Source organism: Cydia splendana, chromosome 7 (genome assembly GCF_910591565.1).
Source record: "Cydia splendana chromosome 7, ilCydSple1.2, whole genome shotgun sequence".
Lineage (NCBI taxonomy): Eukaryota > Metazoa > Arthropoda > Insecta > Lepidoptera > Tortricidae > Cydia > Cydia splendana.
The window spans coordinates 13,317,881-13,338,168 of record NC_085966.1 but is presented as its reverse complement, the minus strand read 5'-3'; the positions used below and the strand labels follow the sequence as shown (position 1 = coordinate 13,338,168).

Genomic DNA, 20,288 nt, shown 5'->3' with positions numbered 1-20,288 from the left:
TTCTATCTCTATATTTAGATCTATGCAACCAAGCTCCATTTGAATTTCTACCTTAACACAGATATAAGAAAGTCGATTTTTAATTAAAATATTCCACCCAATAGCCTTATAATAGTGTCGTGATTGATTGTTGTCATGATAAGGTAGGAAATCAAATTATAAAACCATATCTCAATCAAAAGATAAAGGGTGTACAAATTTCCCTGGAATCGAAGGAATAAGGTTTTATGTTTCCATATAAAAGTATCTTGTATATTAAACAACTTACATTTATTTAAAATACATTAGATTATACAATATTTTATAAAAATCAGACATACAGCAACAAAATTAAACATTAATTTTCTTCAACATATTACATGTTAATCAAGTTAAATATTTTTGACGCAATATCGCAACATGTCTGTGAAAGGCGATTACTAGAACGATACTATGCACTTTATTACGAATGCAGTAAACTACTAAGAGCAACATACTTAACTATCTATGAACCTTAAATCGTTGGAATAAGGTTCACGAATGGTTAGTTAAATGAGTCGACAATTATACATTAGCAAAGTACCTACATACATAATTAAGAAAATAATTGGAATAAAAATCCGCTCCCAATAAATGAAGCTATATTACGTTTATAAAGTTTAACTACACTTGATACTGCAGTTAACAGAAAATATTTTATTATTAAATATTTAGCACATCTTATTAAGCTTGATGGATTCTTATATGATACTACATATCCATTTGTGTGGTGTGGTTCGATGGTGCCGTTTAAAGATTGAGAACAGTCTTATAACCATTCAGCCAAGTAAGGTGCAAGCATGTGCCAATATAGCTATTCCCTGTTTTAGAAAAGTTATTTGGGAATAAACGTGTATTAGACGTACACATACAAGAAAGCGAATTATCATTTGAACGAGTAACTTAACTTTTATTATAATTTTCTTTGATTTATATGGACTAAGTATAAAAACTTATTAGGTCTCACTGAAATGATTGTAAGTTGTGTCCTAGTACCAAAACTAACAGATTGTATTCATAGGTCATGTTTATAGACCAAAACGCGCACATTATCAAAAATACCACGATACAGGCCTAGCCTAGTAGGACCACTGAGCTAGTTATGTAATTGTATCTTCTTTCTTTTATCTTTCATTCTTTCTTTTAACAATGACAACGAAAACGATTATCAGTGAAGGCTAATGCAAATGAAACAGGTGGATCTTGCATTTCAAAGAGGTGTTTGTTGACTTCAACTCTTATTATTATCATATTAAAGTCTATCTTGGTTAAAGTCCGTCCAGATCTGACGAATGCGACGCTCGCGCGCTCTTTGCGACAGGATTACTAACTGTTCCTAGGCAGTTTGTGGTGAGATGCTTCCTTATTGTAGGACCTGTACGTAAAGCCTGACAATATTTTATTTAACCCCTTAGCCTGACAATATTATATTTTCGCTACAAGCAGCTTACATATGACAATAATACGCATCGAATTCTGAAATCGTTTATTGTTTACATTGGAGACATTCGATGACTTTCAACGCCTGTCAAAGAATCTCATAAATTAGTACCACTGAAAATCTTGTCAGAGTATAAATACGTAGGTAGTAAAGATGTAGTGCATAGTTGTTTTCCTTCGTATTTTCACGGAAACGACAAACGTACGAACGTGTCTTGCTATTTCAGTCAGTCTAAGTACAAAAAGTACTGATGTTGACTGAATACGAACGTTTCCGAGAAAATAAGAAGGAAAACAATTACGCACTACATCTGTACCTACGTACGTACAGCGCGAGCGGTTCGCGAATAATGTACTAGCGTCGCATTCGTCAGATCTGTACGCACCCTTCACTCCCCTTTCCTGAAATACAAGAGCAACATCTACAGCTCACTTGTCCCGTTTAGCGCGAGGTCTGCGCCGCACTGGGCACCTGCGGCAGGCCGAACTCGTCGACCGGGACTCCGTCCTTGTTGCGCACGCTGTCCGCGCCGGGCTCCTTGTCGGGCGCGGCCGGCGCCTTCACCACGTCGTCGAGGTACGACGTGTCGTCGTCCAGGGCTATCTCGTCGCCTAGAAATATAAAATTAAATTGATATGTGTTCTCAAAAAGTGCACCAGAACTTTAGATCACCCAAGCGATACGTAGAACTCTTTCTCAGCTCTAGGGTTGTAACTCATAGCCCAAATTACAATCACTTATCGAAGAATTCCAATCGAAAAGTAAACATTTACCGGAATTACAAATGCGAACGAAAAGTTACTTAATCATTTACATGCATCCCCCGGACACCCGCAACACCAGAGGGGTTGTAAGCGCGTTGCTAGAGTTTAAGATGGGAGGGATTAGAGTAAGATGGGAATCTTCTAGCAACGCGCTTACAACCCCTCTGGTGTTGCGGGTGCGCGGGGGATGTAGGTGTTTTCTCTATAACTATTGTAACTTTAGATAGGCCCCTGGGTGTTTACACACTTGTACAGTCAGCAGCAGAAGTAGCTACGCGGGCGAGGTGTTCAAAATTACCTTGACACGATATTATTCTCTTAACAATAAAGTCGCGTCAAGATCATTTTGAACAGCTGACCCGCTTAGCAACTTCTGCTCCTGACTGTACTTCAAAAATGCTTTCTATAAATTTGATGAAAAATATGAACAAAATACCTAGGGCATCAAGTTCAGCAGCTAATTCGTCGTCATCGATCTCCGGCATGCCGTACTGGCGGCCCAGCGCCTCCTGCACCTCGTCAGCTTGCTCCAACATGTCTGCTAAATCGTCGTTCACATCCTGAAACATACATAGTTGATATTTGTTAAAAAAAAATATTAAGCTCTGGGCAGTAAGTAGATTTGTGATGAAAGAATAGTTTTATAGTTAATTGTGACAACACTGACCCAAACTCACTAATTACCACCACAAGTTCATAGCCATAATAAACCGTATAACCAACAACATAAGGTTGACCTGGTTGGGCGCAATAAATGCCCTAATAGGATTAAGATCTTAGATGACATAACATCAATGCTGTTTTTTATGTGTAATTTGAAACCTGTATAGCAATACAGATAGGATATTCTAAATGGTACTTATTTAAATGGCATTGGTTACTTTTTTTTTATGACAATTGGCCTTTACAGAAGAAAGCAGCATTGATGTTGATGAGTTACTCTAGCACACTACCTCAATGTTATCTATATTGATCTTCTTAAACTCCTTTTTCATCTGAGTGACGCCATCTTTCATGGCCTGGACGGTTGCGTGTGTGTCCTTCAGTGTTTGTGTGGCGTAGTTTGCTTGCTCCATGTTGAATGATTGAGCTCGGAGATTTTCCAGCTGTTGTTCGTACCTGAATTTAATAAATAACAAAATCAAGAAAAAAAAAGTATGATAGGATGTTATACTGTATTTAAATAAAATTACTTTACACCATGCATGAAATAAAGCACCAGATAATTATTAGAAAAACACAGATAGGAGTTATTTTTAATCACAAGTTCTATTTAATAAATCGGATAGAAATATAAAAAGTAGGTGAGTTGACCCTGACGTCACAATGTAATGTTTCATAAATGACAGCGTTTTACACAAAAATAAAACGCTAATTAAATAACTTACCATATTCGAAACCTAAGAATAATATTGAGAATGGCAACATTGTGTTGTCGGTCGTATTGTCCTTTTCTAGCATATACGTCCCTCTCTCTCTCTCACATTCCCACCACAGAGCAGTTGGTTTTGACAGGTGTTTGACAGTTACCGCCAAAACAAATTTCCAAGTCATTGTCTCAAAATTATACATATTTACACCAGGCAGGATTAAAACTTTAGGTTTCGAATATGGTAAGTTATTTAATTAGCGTTTTATTTTTGTGTAAAACGCTGTCATTAAACAACTGTACCGATATTCGAAACCTAAGAATAATATTGAGACGTGTTTGTTATCGCCTGGTGGTGGGAAGACGCCAAGCCAATGTGATTATACATGTACTTATTATGTATATGTAATATTATTATATTACGAGTGTTTAATTAATTATGTAGTACACCCTTTATTTTAACACCTGTGAGGAGAGAGGTATTATGTAAAGCATACAATTTGATATACCATTATATTATGTTACTAACTTTACATTTCATATACGTACTTAATGTAATGTAAATGTTCAAAGAGAAAAAATGAGTCACCACATGGTGCTATACTTACTTAATTATATGCATATGAAAACTAGGTAAAAGAAGATGACATAAGTCAGTCTACTCTTCAAGGAGCATACAACATCTGTGATAAGGAGTGATGGAATTCAAGTATGAAAAGAATAAAATCATAAAGTACTCGAGTAGTTTTTATTTATAACTCCCAATTATTAACAAATTTGATAATAATTATCTAGTAAAGTAAGCAGTTGCAGGAATATAACAAAGACAAGACCTTTCTTATTTCCAGAATCCCTCGGGATTAAGTAGACGAATATTTTAAATATTCGTTATAATTCACTATCACTACCCACAAAGTTAATATTGGGTACCTACTTACTAAAATGTCATAGGGAATTACTGAATTCCTTTAATGACCGTGAGTCAGTGTGAGCTATATACTTGGTTATAGCTATAAAATGCATTTAATCCTTTGTACGCTTTACTAACGCGAACGCGAGCTAATGTACCCAAACAAACCTTACTTAAAATTGTGAAGGTTACTTTGAGAGCTTAAACACTCATGTAGGCACGCCTAGTTATGACGCTTTTTGGTGCTCTTGGCGTTCAAATGGTTAATATAGAAATGCCACAGAACCTTATCAATGATATTTGTAAAGGTGCAGGCTCATTCTGCTTATATTCATGTTTAGCTATCATCAAGTGACCTTAATTGTACTCATTAATTTCTATATATGCAGTAAGATTAGTTTACCTTATCTGGTGCCTACTAGTAGGCATAAGCTTGATTGGTTCTGAACGCTAAAGTGGTTTAATTGTTGTAAACCATTCATAGCATTGCTTAATTCTGAATATTCAGTTTCCTCTTTCCAGTGTGTAAATTATTAAGAATAAGGTACTTAATTCGAAACCTTAGCTCATCGCATATGTGTTTTTAACCAAAATGCAAATTTGTGTGTTTATTTAGTGATCATACATTATTTGCAATAACTGTGCGGACCATGGGGTCCCCGACCTTTTGCCGGGCACCCGTGGGCCCAAAGCCAACAGCGCAGAGGCCCTTTAAGAGGGACCTATTTCATCCAATGCTAGAGTCAACACTTTGTCGAATCTATTTGATATTTATGTATACTTATCCTCCTTATGAACTAAGGATAATTGTAACTTTTTGATATCAGATATACGCCGAATTGTCAATTATTTTATATTTTGAAATACATATAATATAACTGGATTTGGACCAGTGTGCTTTTGAATACTATATCTCTGGCCTACTATATAGGCTAGTCTATTAGCATCCCGCCTCCTGGAAGGCAGTCTACAGACTTTTTAGATATATATTCACAGTAGCGCTAAGTGTGTGGACCTAGTTTTCCGACACTTGACTGCATGAGATTATACTGAACATTTTTTCAGGTCTCGGGCAAGAAGGGTACCTAGATAGGTTGAGGTCCTTAACTTGTGGATTTGGTAAGAGCAAGACACAGGCGGGGTGTAAATTAATTAATCCACCATGTTTCAAGAGATTCATGTGCATTGATGCCTTCAGGTTACGCTGTACAGACAGACTAACACTTTGGCAGAGTTTTGCCAACATATAATAAATGACTGCATTTGTTTGGGTGTACATGTTCCACACCAAAGACATATTTATATATTTCAATCCATTTTTGAAAGTTTGGCGTTTCAAAATAGCTTCGCCTTTTCGCAAGGCGTGCTCCTGTTTCTCTATTTTATTGTGCAAGCGAACAGTATCACAATGCTATAATTTTGTATAAATTGAGAACTAGAGGGTCATGCCCTAGGCGTGACCGCCCAGAAGTTGTGCTAGAACCTTTCGTGCAAACCATTCAGTCACTGTTTTTAAAAACCTTTTGTAGTGGGTACATTCCACGTTCTTAAATTTGTTAAACGTGTAGTATCAAACTATGACAAGTCATGATAAGTGAATTAAGTGGTAACAGTATCTGGTCCGTGCATAGAAGCACTTGCCCTTGAGGTTAGGGCATGGGTAGTTTATAATAAACTTAATCCGTGTATGGGAGCACTTACGATACAGGTGGTTTAAAACTTCCAGGGTCACAATATAGACATAAGGGTGTAAAATACATAATTCATAAACGCCCGTTAGGCCAGTTTTTTATATTTTATTTCAAACATGCTTGTGCAGCACCGCCAGCACATAATAATTTCCCATACCATGGCAGTCAGAGATATAATAATTAAATAGGTAGGTAACCTTGGTCATATCGTGTACATAGGTAGGTACTCGTAAACATGTTAACTGAAAGACTAGTGCTCTCGAGGCAAATATAATTTATGCAACTGTGAGCTGCTCTTACATTGGGATCATATGTATTTATTTCTAGTCTGCCTTAGCAGGCCTAGACTTCAAAGGTTTTTAGATATTCATAGGGCCGTTAAACGGACCTTTTGTACACCTTGAGCCGGCTGTTTGTTTCACACTATGAGTAATATATATTGTAAACATAGCTTAGTTCAGAATGGAATCGTAAGCTCTGTCGCCCTTTTTACTTTCTCTAAGAGGAGATATTTACAAATTCATCTTTGTAATATTTTTCTGATTGTGGCCTACTCGCTCGCTTAATTGTGTTATAACCATATCATTTATATTTCTGTGAATATGTCTGACATGCCTTGCGCAGGCTTACATAGGTTATAATATCATCATCAATAACTTGACGTCAGTTTGTGAACGAATCAAAGATTCTTTGGCACACCTTACGCAGGTGGAAACATGGCAGCCTTGCGCAGGCTTAGATAGGTACATAATATATTGGTTTTATCACAAATAACATGACGTTAGTTTGTGAACGAATAAAAGATTCTCTTAGGCACACCTCACGCAGGTGGAACCATAACAGACGTAGGTTTAAGAATATCATTCAAATCAAATACCCTGTGGGTAATATTCCCTTAGTTGCGGGTTCCTTGCTCGACAAGGTGAAAGGCTTTAAGCAGGCTTTAACAGGCACTTTTAGAGAGTGTCATTCACGGTGACGCGCAGATTTGCCAAAACTAAACTTTAACTCTACAGTTAACTAATATAATTTGACAATATGAACCAAACCATGCGTCTTCGTCAATGAATCAATCTAAAGATTCCCGTATCGTTAATGCCCTTCTAAATCACAGGCTTCCGATTTTATTTGAAACGTTTACAAGTGTACTATTTATGTAGGTAGGTAGGTAGGCTTAAGAATTGACCATCTTGTATGTAGTTACGTATAGAATTAATAATCAAATTATTCAAATCCAAAATAACACAAGCACATATAGCATCTACATGCAATAGTTCTTTCCTTAACCTTTTTAGGCTGTAAGTACCTGCTAAGTTATTTATTTAAGTAGGTACCTACCTACATTTTAACCTTTTTTTTTTTTTTTTTTTTTTTCAAAGATCTAGTTGGAGAGATATAAGTTGGTAGATAAAGAGTGAAATACTTCACGATTTCGCATGTCATTCTTGCGCAGAGCCATGCTAATCTCTCTCTATGTCTAGTCAGATTTAAGTTTATGTACTGCCGAAGTACTCACTTTCCACAAAAATAGATGCAATGTTTGCGATGTAGGTTTGTTCGTTACCTTGTGTCCCTCAGAGCGGAAATAGAAGCCCCGCGAAGCGGGGCTTCGTCGACTCCTATAGCGGGTACACATTATTTATCAGCAAGTTTATTACCAAAAAATAAATTTTGCAATAAATATTATATTAACCCGGAACGGGATAAAAAGACAAATTGCTGATAGATACTTGGACAGATAAAACCTACACACACGTCTATAAGCTTCTACCTTCATACGTAGGTTCTACGTAACACGTATTAACTATCCGATCCTTTCGTATTCGAAAACACAAATCACTTGAAAACTGAAGGGTATGCCTCCACAGATCACCATTTAAGTATTATAATTTCAACCGTTATTAGTTATTATACACACACACACAAAGATTTAAACTAACAAGACTCTCAAGAGACTTAATGTAGGTATAAAATTAAATTATAATGGTGACACGTGCACGCTTTACCAGCTCGATGTGTTTTCTAACATGTGTTTTAGTATTTTCATTGGCATAGCCACGGTGCGCGCAGGCAGCCTTTGAAAACACTTGCACATCACTATTCCGGATCGTTTTTATTTGCTAGATAGTTTAACGGACAACTAAATTTAAATATTTATTTCGAACGGCAAAAGCCGTTAGAAACTGTTTTTCAATATAGTCAGCTAAACTGGGGTACAAATTCAAAAACTCACCAGCAGTTTAGCTTCACGACCTTCCAGATGGAAAAACAGCAAGCCAATGACTTGGAAATTTGTTTTGGCGGTAACTGTCAAACACCTGTCAAAACCAACTGCTCTGTGGTGGGAATGTGAGAGAGAGAGAGGGACGTATATGCTAGAAAAGGACAATACGACCGACAACACAATGTTGCCATTCTCAATATTATTCTTAGGTTTCGAATATCGGTACAGTTGTTTAATATAAATTCCATATTAGTAAATCGTTTTGTCAGTTCTAAAAAAGTTACTGATTTGATACTGATACTGACTAGTAGGAAAATACCCTATTATACACAGATCAACCTAATCCCACAATAAGCTTAATAAATATGACACCCTGAGATTGTGCAGTCATTAATTTATTTATAAGTAATCTAACATAGGTTACGTTACTTTCTACTGTCAGTTTACAATTCATTTCGCAAGAATATCAACTGACAAGTGTTTTTACAAGTGACAATATTACAGTGACAAAAAAATCCTTCATTTTCAGATTGGGTTTTGAATGTTTCTAAAGACCAAGTATCAGGATAATGAGGATAATATTATTTAGAAAGCAATATTGTGTATCAAAACATACATTTTCTTCTGCTTTAAAACCCTCATAGCTTTTTGTTTAACAGAGTTTTTCGCCGGTCCTTCTCTCATTTTAGCCATTTGGTCTTTGTATTTCCTCAGTTCTGTCTCCAACTTATTGACCTTCTGCTCTATATTATCTGCTCGACCATCCACCTGTGGATTTAAGTAAGTAACACTTTATTGTACGGAAGAGAGGAATACAGGTACATCAGATAGAACATAAATATAGTACAGTCACCTGCAATAATATGTTACTCTTCGAAGGCCGCAAAAATATGTGACACACTCTTATGGCTCTACGAACAAGATCGTGTCAGATATTTTTGCGGCCTTCGTTGTGTAACATAATATTGCAGGTGACTGTACAAGGGCGAACTTATCCCTAAGCGGGATACAATTTAGGGAGTAAAATGAAAAGAAATCTCATACATAGTGTTATTTTGAAATAGCCAATTTGGCTCACAATGGAGAAATGAGAGCCTTGGTGCACAAAACAACTACCTCCTGTGGTAGCGGCCCTCAATCATGTGGAAACAAGAAAGAAGTTTGGCTCACACAGCTAAGGTGAAGGCAGGGGGGTGTCACTACGCAGTTTAGGTACATTTGGCCGGCGCGCCAGGTATAGTGGGCTGCCGCTCGACCGCACGATAGTCGTGTCACGTGGCGCTCGCGTAAAGAAGATTCACCGTTCGTGTGCGGTTATAAGTTTCAATTTTGTTGCAGGCAGCGAGTATAGGTATAATTTTATACCTAAATCTGACTTTTGTGAAGGAGTGAATTTTCTGTACGGTAGTACTATTAGTTATTCTGTGGTGAAGGTGAAACTATCTACTAAACTGTAAAAAATTACACAAACGGGTCTACCGCTATATCATTTTATTTATTTCATAACATCATTTCAAAAACAATGAATATTGCGGGGGACCCGTTTGTGTAATTAAATACAGTGTAAACTCTATATAAACTCTATATACTCTACACTCAAAGGACCGGACGTTTTTGACGCAATAGAGAAAATTAGTTATATAGAGAGAAATTAATATGAAAGTAAAGCAACTATAGCCAGCAAATGTCGACATTATTGGGAGTGAATCATTATATTGAGTGACATATGGAGTGTACACTGTATGTGTACAAAATGCGAGAGTTTTGTACACTGTATGTGTACAAAACGCGAGTTTTAAGTGTTATAAGGTGAAATTAATAACATTAACAGCAACAGCTCCACACTACATTAAAGTTTATCAAGCCATTTGTTGGTAGAGGTTGCTAAAATTAGACAGTACCTATACCTATAAAAAAAACACTACCTTAGTTGTCAAAAAACATGATCTTTTCTTTGTCTGGTAATTTTCTTATAGAAATCATGAAATAGTTAGTAGATATGCATTTTACAAGTCTACAAACAGATATTATGTAGTTGTGTATTAGAGTCTAATAGGTAATTTAAGTTTAGTGATGCAACATTTGTGTAAATTGTCCATAAATGGTATGAAAGTGGCAAATAAAGCTTAATACTAAATAATAATATTAACTCTGGCGAGTGATTTAATAATAATAACTCGTTTTTGCGCATGAATCATCAACAAGAGTACTAAGACCTACCTACCTCCATGACAACAAACCTATTAAACGTTACTTACAGTGCCAATGCAGTCCGTTATGCTTGGACCCGGAGTCTTTTGTTTTCCTCTGCCGAATATTCTATTCATTTTGTTTAGTTTTCAAGAACTTTTTCCTTACGATAAATTCTTGGTCACAAAGTATCTAAGTACGAAAATTTCCCTGATCTCACTCAACCAATAATCGACATAACAAAATCCTATTCAATGACACTGACAATTGACATTTCCGCAGTCTGTATAATGACCAGCCAAATAATGTACATCTAGATAATCCAAATATGCTTTTATAGCCGTAACACACTATCGCACCGCACCGCGACCTTGGTGCGTCGCACCCATAAGTGAGAGCGAGAAACAGATATCTCTTTCTCGTTAGCGGCGCGGTGCGATAGTGTGCTATCACCATTGATATATTAAGTCAGTGGCTATCACTTTTAGAATGGACTCAACGCAAACTGCCTTCTACAGACCTTGCAACAAATTCCATGCGATTTAAAAAAAATGCTGGCAAAGTAGGGTAGGAGCGTAGCGTAGAACGAATTTAATTCATCGATCAAATGCCGCAATATGTATAAATATAGATGGTCAAGCAAATCTCTCTCTCAAAAAGGCGCGAAATTCAAATTTTCTATGATACGATATCCCTTCGCGCCTACATTTTTCAAATTTGCCGCCTTTTTCTACTGACAAGATCTGCTTGACCAAGTTTATATTGCAATACGATGTATTGCAAAACGCATGCGATTGTAGAAAACGCTTAGAGAGACTATTAGTTTTCGAACATTACCCTTAAAAATATTTTTGCAGTGAAAACACCAGCACCAGGGTAGCCAACATAACCAACAAGTGTCAATGTCATATGTCACTATATCGAAGTCAAAACAATAACCGGCCTATATTCATTCATACTTTACTTAAATTGTAAATATCGAGGGATTTATATGCCTATATTTGATATCCGTTATCGTAATTTACGAGTTACAAAGGTGATATACTATCAAGCTTTATTACTTAAATATATTGTAATTGTTTTAATGATACAGAAACTTGCAGTGCGTGAAGTAGCGTGCGTAATACGCAAACATTTTGGCATGGCTCTACGAGGAGTAACAGTGAATGGTATAGTAAGTACTCTTTAGAACCTTTTCTTGCTAGTTCTTATGGTATTATTATTGAAACGAAAATAAACTTAAAACACTTGGGAAATGAAGTACTTTTAAGCATGCCTACGCTACCAATTTCTATCGCAAGTCCACGTGCGTAGGACGTAAACATGCTTACAATATATCTATGTAACCTATTGTATGTATTCTTTACTTTACAGTATACATAAAGGAGCGTTTTCCAAAACTGAACATTTCATTCATGTCTTCAAAATATTGACTTCTTGGGCTCATTTTACTCAGAATCATTTGTACATTCACGCCTCATACATGAAAATATGTGTCCCTACATTGAACATTGTGTTTTATCCTGAGTCAATTATCTGTTATATAATCTAAACCGTCTATGGCTTATGGTGCTATTTTGAGTCTAATTTCTGTTAATCTATTTTTTACATGCTCAGCATAACCCATGCAACTCTCAATGCAATCCTGTACAGTGCTGGAAATGGGATGTCAGCCCCATTATATATCACACCAAACCAGTCAACTATGCGGTCCTAGTACTTAATACTCCAATTACACAGAGTCAGACATTTTTCACACAATTATGGAATAGTGGTAAGTTATGCAATTTATAAAATTATCAATCTGAACATGTTTCATATATATTTTTTTTTAGTTCACCCGTTGTTTATTTGACCTAATCAATCAATTTATTATTACATATATCCAATCAAACTTGATAATAATGCACTATAGTTGGTCTTATCTTGTAGTCATAATATAACCTGAAGAAATGTAATAATTAAAACAATTGTATTGGGTTGATTGATATAATCTACTTGATGAATGTGCAAAAAAAATAAAGACAGTTTATATTGACAGAGCCTTCTTTGATGAGTGTTAAACAAAATATTAAGTTAACATAGTCTAATGAACTTCTTTATTTTTAGCAAAACTAAGAATAACAGTGGATGGTGGTATCAAGAGATGGGAGACATTTATTAATAATTGTCCAGAAAAAATACAAAATGACATTAAATTACCAGACCTTGTGACAGGGGACTTTGATTCAGTTTCTCAAGATGACTTAGAGAAATACAGAAAGAAAGGTTGTAAGGTGATTTATTTAGACAATAATCTTACTAATTTATTGAATGTTTATTTATTTACAATTTTACAACAAAGTAGATGACCTTGACTGTTTCCCTAACATCAAACATCAGCCACCATCAAAAATGGGTGATCAATAGGACAAGGTACTCTGTCATGAACCTAGTCATATTTGCAGCAGTGAGTTGGCCATAGAGCTTGATTCCCACCTTGCCTATAAGCCTATAACAGTTAAGTAGCTAATTTGACTATCATTTTCTCTGTGAAGCTGTTAAATTGCTGAAGCAGTAGAACTCAATTATCTGAATACTAGGCATGGTGGGAATTTCAGACAATTTCAGTAGGCTAGTTGACTATTTTATTTACATTGTGTGTATCTGGGACCAACTGCAGTACTATTTGTCAATTAAAATATATAAAAGTTGAAAAAATTACAGTTAAATTCTGTTATTCATTTATTTAATAAGCATTTATTTTTATTCAAGTCAGAATGTATGAAAAATAAATGCTTATTCGATTATGATACATTATGTATTAGTATATAATTGTCATATAGTTTATTTTTATTTCACTGTAATGCAAATAATTAAATGTGCCCTATAATTTACTTTTACACCTTTAATCCGTTTATACCCTATAATATAAAACTCAAATATACGACCACTTTTTAGTTAAGTATATAAATTCTTCCTGCTCATTTTCTAAATTATGTCATTAAATCCAACATGTGTTACCAATCACCACCTTCATTGTAAGCGAAATTAACGTGCCATTGTCTTACAGGTGTGCCACACGCCAGACCAGAACCACACGGACTTCACGAAGGCCTTGATGGAATTATCCACGCATTGCCGGGAAACCAACACAGATGTGCGTGCAGCATTTATAATTATTTCGTGCAAAATGCCAAATTTATCACTACACATCGTGGTTTTAGTAACATTTTGGTAGCTTCTTATTTATTTTATTAACTCAAATAAAATAAAACTATTTCAAGAGAGATGGGCAATTAAATCGTGACTTACCTACTCTGATTAATTATTCCGATTAGTTAGAGAGAAGTAAGTTAAATCTTACAACTGGCCTTGCCTTACCACTGCCACAGGTGTAAACCCATGGCTATGCCATTTTGAAAGCTAAGAACTGAATTAAAAAAAACTATCGAACCAGCTCACAAACTTTTACAAGAATCAGTTGAGAAATGTGATTTTTAGACAAAACATACGAAAGCATTGTAAACCAAGCTGAAACGGAGACGCTTTACGCTCGCTCGGTCAACGAAAGTTATAGTTATTTTCTAGGGATGTATATTGATATCTTTGAGAGGGTGAAAAGTAAATGGCGCTATACTTTATACGTAACACGAAATTCAAGAATTGACCCCCCTGTCACAACATGTTACATTTTCTTGCACCCCTCCCTCCCCTTAAGCGTGTGATGTACCTAATTAATGGATGAAATACCTAAACTAAACTATCACGTGGTGTAAGAATTACTGTGGCCGTACGGTAAGCTTAAATGCACTTACTATGTCGTAACATTATGTAAATCTGTGTATAAGTATATTATAAATAGATGTCGTATATTGATGTAAGTGATTTGAGATCCATTTGCGACAACATATCCAATGCGTGACCTCCAGGCATTATCGCTTCATGTGGACGTAATTATAGGCTCACGACATTCCCGAGGCTCGCGATTGAATCGTGTTCTACTGTTTCACACTTTGTATGTAGAATATACTGACTCTAATTAATTATACTTGTCATATTGCTTGAGAATCGAGTCCTAAGAAATAGCTTATTGTTTTAAAATTGCTACTTTGTCCATAAAAAGGTGTATAAGGGATCGGATCATACCTTTGAACAACATTCATATAAAAACGTGGCCACTATATATTATGGGTTCTATGGTATCGTCTTGGGTCGTCCCATTCGTTTTTCGTCAAGTTCTTAAATTAGTCCTATTCTGCTTTCGTCACTTATTCTACATTCGTCACAATCGTCGGTGGCTTTCAATGTAGAATGAGTGACGAAAGCAGAATAGGACTAATTTAAGAACTTGACGAAAAACGAATGGGACGACCCAAGACGATACCGGTTCTGTACCCCAAGGGTGAGAAATATAAACCTATTACTCCAGCTTTGAGAGAGGGGAGGGGAGAGTGACTGACCATAGGCTACGGTGACTGCTTACCATCAGGCGGGCCGTTTGCTTGTTTGCCACCGATGTGGTATAAAAAAAGAGTCCAATGCGCTGGAATGATTAGGTCCGCATCACACTCAACATTAAAGTTTCCAAAGCAGAGGGACGGAGGAGACGTGTTGCCTCCCTGTCACAAGCTTACGTACGAATTTACAAGTGCGACAGAGAGGCAACACGTCAAACGTGATTCGCGGTAGGCCCTCAGTCAATGCTGCCGAAAACCGGAATAAATTGCATAACATCGTACCTATAGGAGAAACTGATGTCCTGATTGGCTACGATCTCCTTTAATCCATCCCCAAATACTGAAGATTGGGATGAGAGGAGGAAACCTCCGCTGTTTGTACCTGCCTAATGTCACATGCTGTATTTCATGAATTTCACTAGTTAAATTCACTTTGATAATTTTACACATCAAATTAATATTTTTCTTCTAGGTAGAACACGTCATAGCAATAGCACAATCGTCCCGAAGGATAGACCAGATATTCGGCAACGTACAAACATTGTTCCTGGCTAAAGAGAACCAGCTCCTCAGTCCTACAACCAGACTGTACCTGATATCTGAAGATGCTGTATCTTGGTTACTTTCTCCGGGAGATCACGTCATAGCTGTGCCACAAGAATCAAAGAAGCATAAAAAAGCTTGGTGTTCTTTGGTGCCTGTTGGAGAGCCTTGTGTTGTTACTACTACTGGACTGAAATGGAATTTGAGTGAGTACCACAGTAGGTAGTTAATGTATTGGGTCTTCTTATCATATCGTGAGGCACTCACAATACGTCCCTCCCTGATGAATGTATCTTCAATATCTCCGGGTGATCAGGCAGCTTAGCACGGTCGCCTTTTTATCTCTTGTCACCATGCCTGTCACGTTCTAACAAGTATGTAAGTGCGAAAGGGACGCGCATAGTGATAGTCGATAAAAATGGAACCGTGCTGAGCCCGCAGATGATAGTTATTAGCCGGGTCCACACAGAGCGAGCATACGCGCGAGGCAATTTCCTCGCGCACAAAACGGCTAGTGTAGTGTGTGATGTAGTGTACTGTTAGTGTAGTGTGACGTGGTGTGGGCGAGGCGGCGCGCGCGAGGCACGTCTACACTGGCCGTTTTGTGCGCGAGAAAATGCTCGCTCTGTGTGGACCCGGCTAATAAGACACCCTGGTGTCCTTTATTTCCTGTTGAATTTTTCTTACGAACGCGTCATACTTGGGTGAGTAACGTAAAACATGTACGTCCGAAAACTTTCCCAGTTTCATACTTTTTGATCAGTTAGTTCTCTAATTTTTAGGGTTCCGTACCCAAAGGGTAAAAACGGGACCCTATTACTATGACTCCACTGTCCGTCTGTCTGTCACCAGGCTGTATCTCATGAACCGTGATAGCTAGACAGTTGAAATTTTCACATGATGTGTTTCCGTTGCCGCTATAACAACAAATACTAAAAGGTACGGAACCCTCGGTGGTTTTTTTTATCGTACATCCAATTTTTAATATGTATATGTCTGATGGATTTGTTAAGTTAACTTTACCTATCTATTGTTTCAGACAATCAGATCTTAGCGTTCGGAAAGCTAGTCAGTTCGTCTAACACGTTCACGGAATCGGACACAGTGACGGTCAAATGCAGCCACCCCCTTCTGTGGTCTATGAAAGTGCCCAGTCTACAAAGTAAGTACTTACACGTAAAGCTATACCCCCGTTATGCATAAAACTTAGCAAACCTTTGATAATTTTGTCTCTTTATAACAAACACAAATCGATTATCAACGGCTTGTAACATTTGACAGATGTTTATGAATAGTACTCAAGTAGGCCTAGCACAGGAGCGCCGCATAAGTATCTCGCCCGCGATATAAACTAGGGGAGAGCGGGCCTAAAAGTGCCGGAATGAGAATAGGTAAACAAGGACCGAGCCATATATATTTACGGTTTTTTTTATTAACTGTTAATTGTACACAAAAAATAATCTCGCATTTGTATGAATTGCAAGACACTTTTTTCAGTTTTTTTTTGCGTGCGTAATATTTGACTAAAAGTAATTTTTGACGGATAAGTTAGAATTTGGAACGACGGAACAACCAGCTCATAGCGGGGTTAGTTGTGCCGTCCCGACCGATCTCATAATAAATAAAAATCGGAACTTTTAGTTAGGAACCCCGGTTTTATGATATTTAAATTACCCAATCATGAATTTTTGTGGTAAAAGGTCTTTCCTTACGTTAGTAGATCGTTGTACAACATTCCATACTACTACCTACTACTATAATATTGTTCCCTGATTGAGTGGACAGAATAACAAGTAGAAATAAGAACTTAGTTGATCCACCCAGGTACAGTCGCCATCAGATATATCGGAGCGGCCGAGGTGCTCAAAAATATCTGAACACGCACTAAACGCCCTGACAATAGAGGCGTGTTCAGATATTTGTGAGCACCTTGGCCGCTCCGATATATCTGATGGCGACTGTACCTACTCTAAGTTTCTTACATTATTTCTATTTCAGGTTCATGAAACAACATTAACATTGAAAAGAAATTAGTAAAGGAACAAATGTCAAAGTGCTACTAGATATAGAAGTAGAAGTAGACTTTTAGTTTTTATCCAATGTTACAAGTCCATAAGGATTCATGGAAGATACCAAATTGAGTAAATCAACTACAGAACATAGTTAATTCGTCTATAGTTATGGTATATTATTTTTACCATGCTTTTCTTGTAAGTAGTTTTATTCTATATTCTAATTAAAAATTATTAGGGTTGTAGCTTATAACTCTGTATCTTTAGGTATTTAAATAAAATTAAACAAGATCTACCTCCAATGGCTCCTTAAGCCAGTTGAGGGTAGATGAAAACATTACACGATCAAATAATGTAGGTTAAATACAGGTCGTTCAGTGACTGATCCAGGCGGTTTTGTAATTGGTCGGTTAACCAATAAATGTTATAACTACCCGAAAATTTACAAATTGTTTGTTTACTTTTATTTAAATACCTAAAGATACAGACTATAGTTAATGCATCATAAAATATAGTTAGTATAGTTACGGGTAGTATTTGGACTGAGTCCTATAATTTCCTGTTTCACAATAACTACCAAAGCTAATGTAATTTAATCTTGAATTGAATACGTAATTAATACGTAATTTACGTACAGGTGCTTTATTTTACGAAAGATAAACGCAAAGCTCAAAATATCAAACATTTGCTGATCAGTTTACGATGTACCAGTTTGTCTATTTTGAAACCTTAATAGTTGAAGAAATAGAGGGCCTGTCGCCAAAATCTAAAAACATTATCTGTCTCTCTATCGCTCTTGAATATTCGAGCGATAGAGAGGTAGAAATTACGTTTTTGCTGTATGGTCTCGGTTACCCAAATCGACAGCTCTGTTCGCTGATGACAAGTTATAAACCAATATTTATTATGATTAACTTATCATAGTTTTAATAGTAATAATGTTTGGGTAAAAAACTTAGCTCAAGCCCATTTTTTATTTATGTAGCAGTGAAGTGTTTCAAGTATTTGGATACACCTTACATGGTTGAAATTTTTAATATGCCATAAGGTTTGCAGGCTCATTATTTAATATGCTAAGAAGTTTGATCAATCTTGTATTTAAATATTTGTAACGAAGATTTCACAGGAATAGCTGTCAATGTTAATATCATTTATTTAAATTTATATTACACAACTAATACATGAGGGGCTTTATATAGCTAAGTGTTTAACCTATACATACTTTTAAGGGGCCAGGAACATTGTGCTTGTTTTGTTTGGTTTGGTTAGTGAGTGAGTCTTAGTAAGTCATGAAATAAGTACCTATGTACTTATAGTAATTAAAACATAGGGGAGAAAGGGGGCCATTGGGCAGACGGGAGGCTCGGGCACCCCCTTGTAAACCGTCCCGATGCCCAATGGTCCCCTACCTCCCCTACATGTGTATGAGTTATAGTAATTATTTCATACATGTAAATGAGTTATAGTAGGTAGGTAATTAGATCTTAGTTATAGTTTTCAAAAACAAACTTCCTCCTTTTAAATATACAAATTCTCTCCTTTACATGAAATGTATAATTGTAAATCAAAGATGTTTTATTTGCCTATTGGCTCAAATATTTAAGCGCTCAAAATAGAGGCGGCTAAGCCGTTGATTTGATGTATTTTGTGTTTTTTTTTTTTTTGTTACTTATTTTATTTTAGATAGTTTTGTGTTTTTGTTACTTATATTTTTGCATTTAATGTTTAGCGATTTAGCAATAGAAAATACTTAATAGTACATATAAAACATATATATTTTTATTGTACACTTGTTATTATAAGTGTTTCATCTACGTATTTACTTAAAATGCCTACTTACTGATTGTCATATTAAAATTATTAAGATCACCATAATTTCTAAACTGAATTACCAATTTGAATCTTCTTGCATATACAGTAAGGTTGATATTTACATGGATTTTTTAGCATTATACATATATTGTCAATCATACTTACACATACCTATTTTAGTTCCTATTGTTTAACTACCTAAAACCTATTTAACTAATGTTTCCCACCACACTGTGTAATGTTAGTTGCCTTAGCAAATAAAAACAATATGTTCAGTTGAAAAATACATGACTTTATTGCGTGTCCTCTGCCACTTTAATGAGAATAATTAACTATGAATAATGCATAACATAGCTACAACATTGCCAAGAGGCTTTTGCAATTACAATGATAAAATCTAAGTCATTGACATATCATTACCACACGGTTTATCAGAAAAAAATATCCAACCTACTAAATACTGTTTTCACCACACCAGCCCGTAAAGGCTTACTATGCACTTCAAAAACTGATAACAAAGTTGCATTTTATTCACATGTGAGGCAAAGTAATCAAATGCAAATTTTGAGTTGTTTTCTTATGTTTGCTGGTAGAATTGACTTTTAAATGATGATTTTGGATAACAAATATTTAATAACATTCATTTGGATTTGATTCGGTTTGATTTTGTTTGATATTTTACATTTAATATTTGCTTCGGGTTGGTGTGGTGAAAAATTTTGTGTTTCACTCGGGGGCAAATTTTGTTTAACCCTCGTGCTTTGAAACCCTCGCAACGCTCAAGATTCCATTTTTCGAACCACTCGCTACGCTCGTGGTTCAATTTTAGAATCTTTCGCTTGCTCGGGTATCAATCTTAGCACGAGCGGTTAAAC

The 20,288-nt window shown here is 36.1% G+C and overlaps 2 protein-coding genes and 1 non-coding gene across 3 annotated transcripts; 1 reads left to right on the top strand and 2 right to left on the bottom strand.

Annotated features, from left to right (window-relative positions):
* Positions 1-248: 248 nt before the first annotated feature.
* On the bottom strand, positions 249-10,863 carry LOC134792185 (charged multivesicular body protein 5). The gene is made up of 5 exons (XM_063763422.1): positions 10,676-10,863; positions 9,034-9,185; positions 3,177-3,342; positions 2,660-2,783; positions 249-2,070 (listed from the first exon to the last, which is right to left on the bottom strand). The coding sequence occupies exons 1-5, from the start codon at positions 10,742-10,744 to the stop codon at positions 1,901-1,903; spliced, it is 681 nt and encodes a 226-aa protein (XP_063619492.1). The 5' UTR covers positions 10,745-10,863; the 3' UTR covers positions 249-1,900.
* On the bottom strand, positions 7,602-7,705 carry LOC134792558 (U6 spliceosomal RNA). Its single transcript, XR_010144454.1, has one exon. It is a non-coding gene; the product is annotated as a U6 spliceosomal RNA (small nuclear RNA).
* Positions 10,864-11,555: 692 nt separating the features above from the next.
* On the top strand, positions 11,556-16,792 carry LOC134792340 (thiamin pyrophosphokinase 1). The gene is made up of 6 exons (XM_063763609.1): positions 11,556-11,781; positions 12,225-12,381; positions 12,717-12,883; positions 13,660-13,750; positions 15,523-15,795; positions 16,629-16,792. Exons 1-6 carry the CDS (start codon positions 11,599-11,601, stop codon positions 16,790-16,792), a joined length of 1,035 nt encoding a protein of 344 aa, XP_063619679.1. The 5' UTR covers positions 11,556-11,598.
* The last annotated feature ends 3,496 nt before the right edge of the window (positions 16,793-20,288 follow it).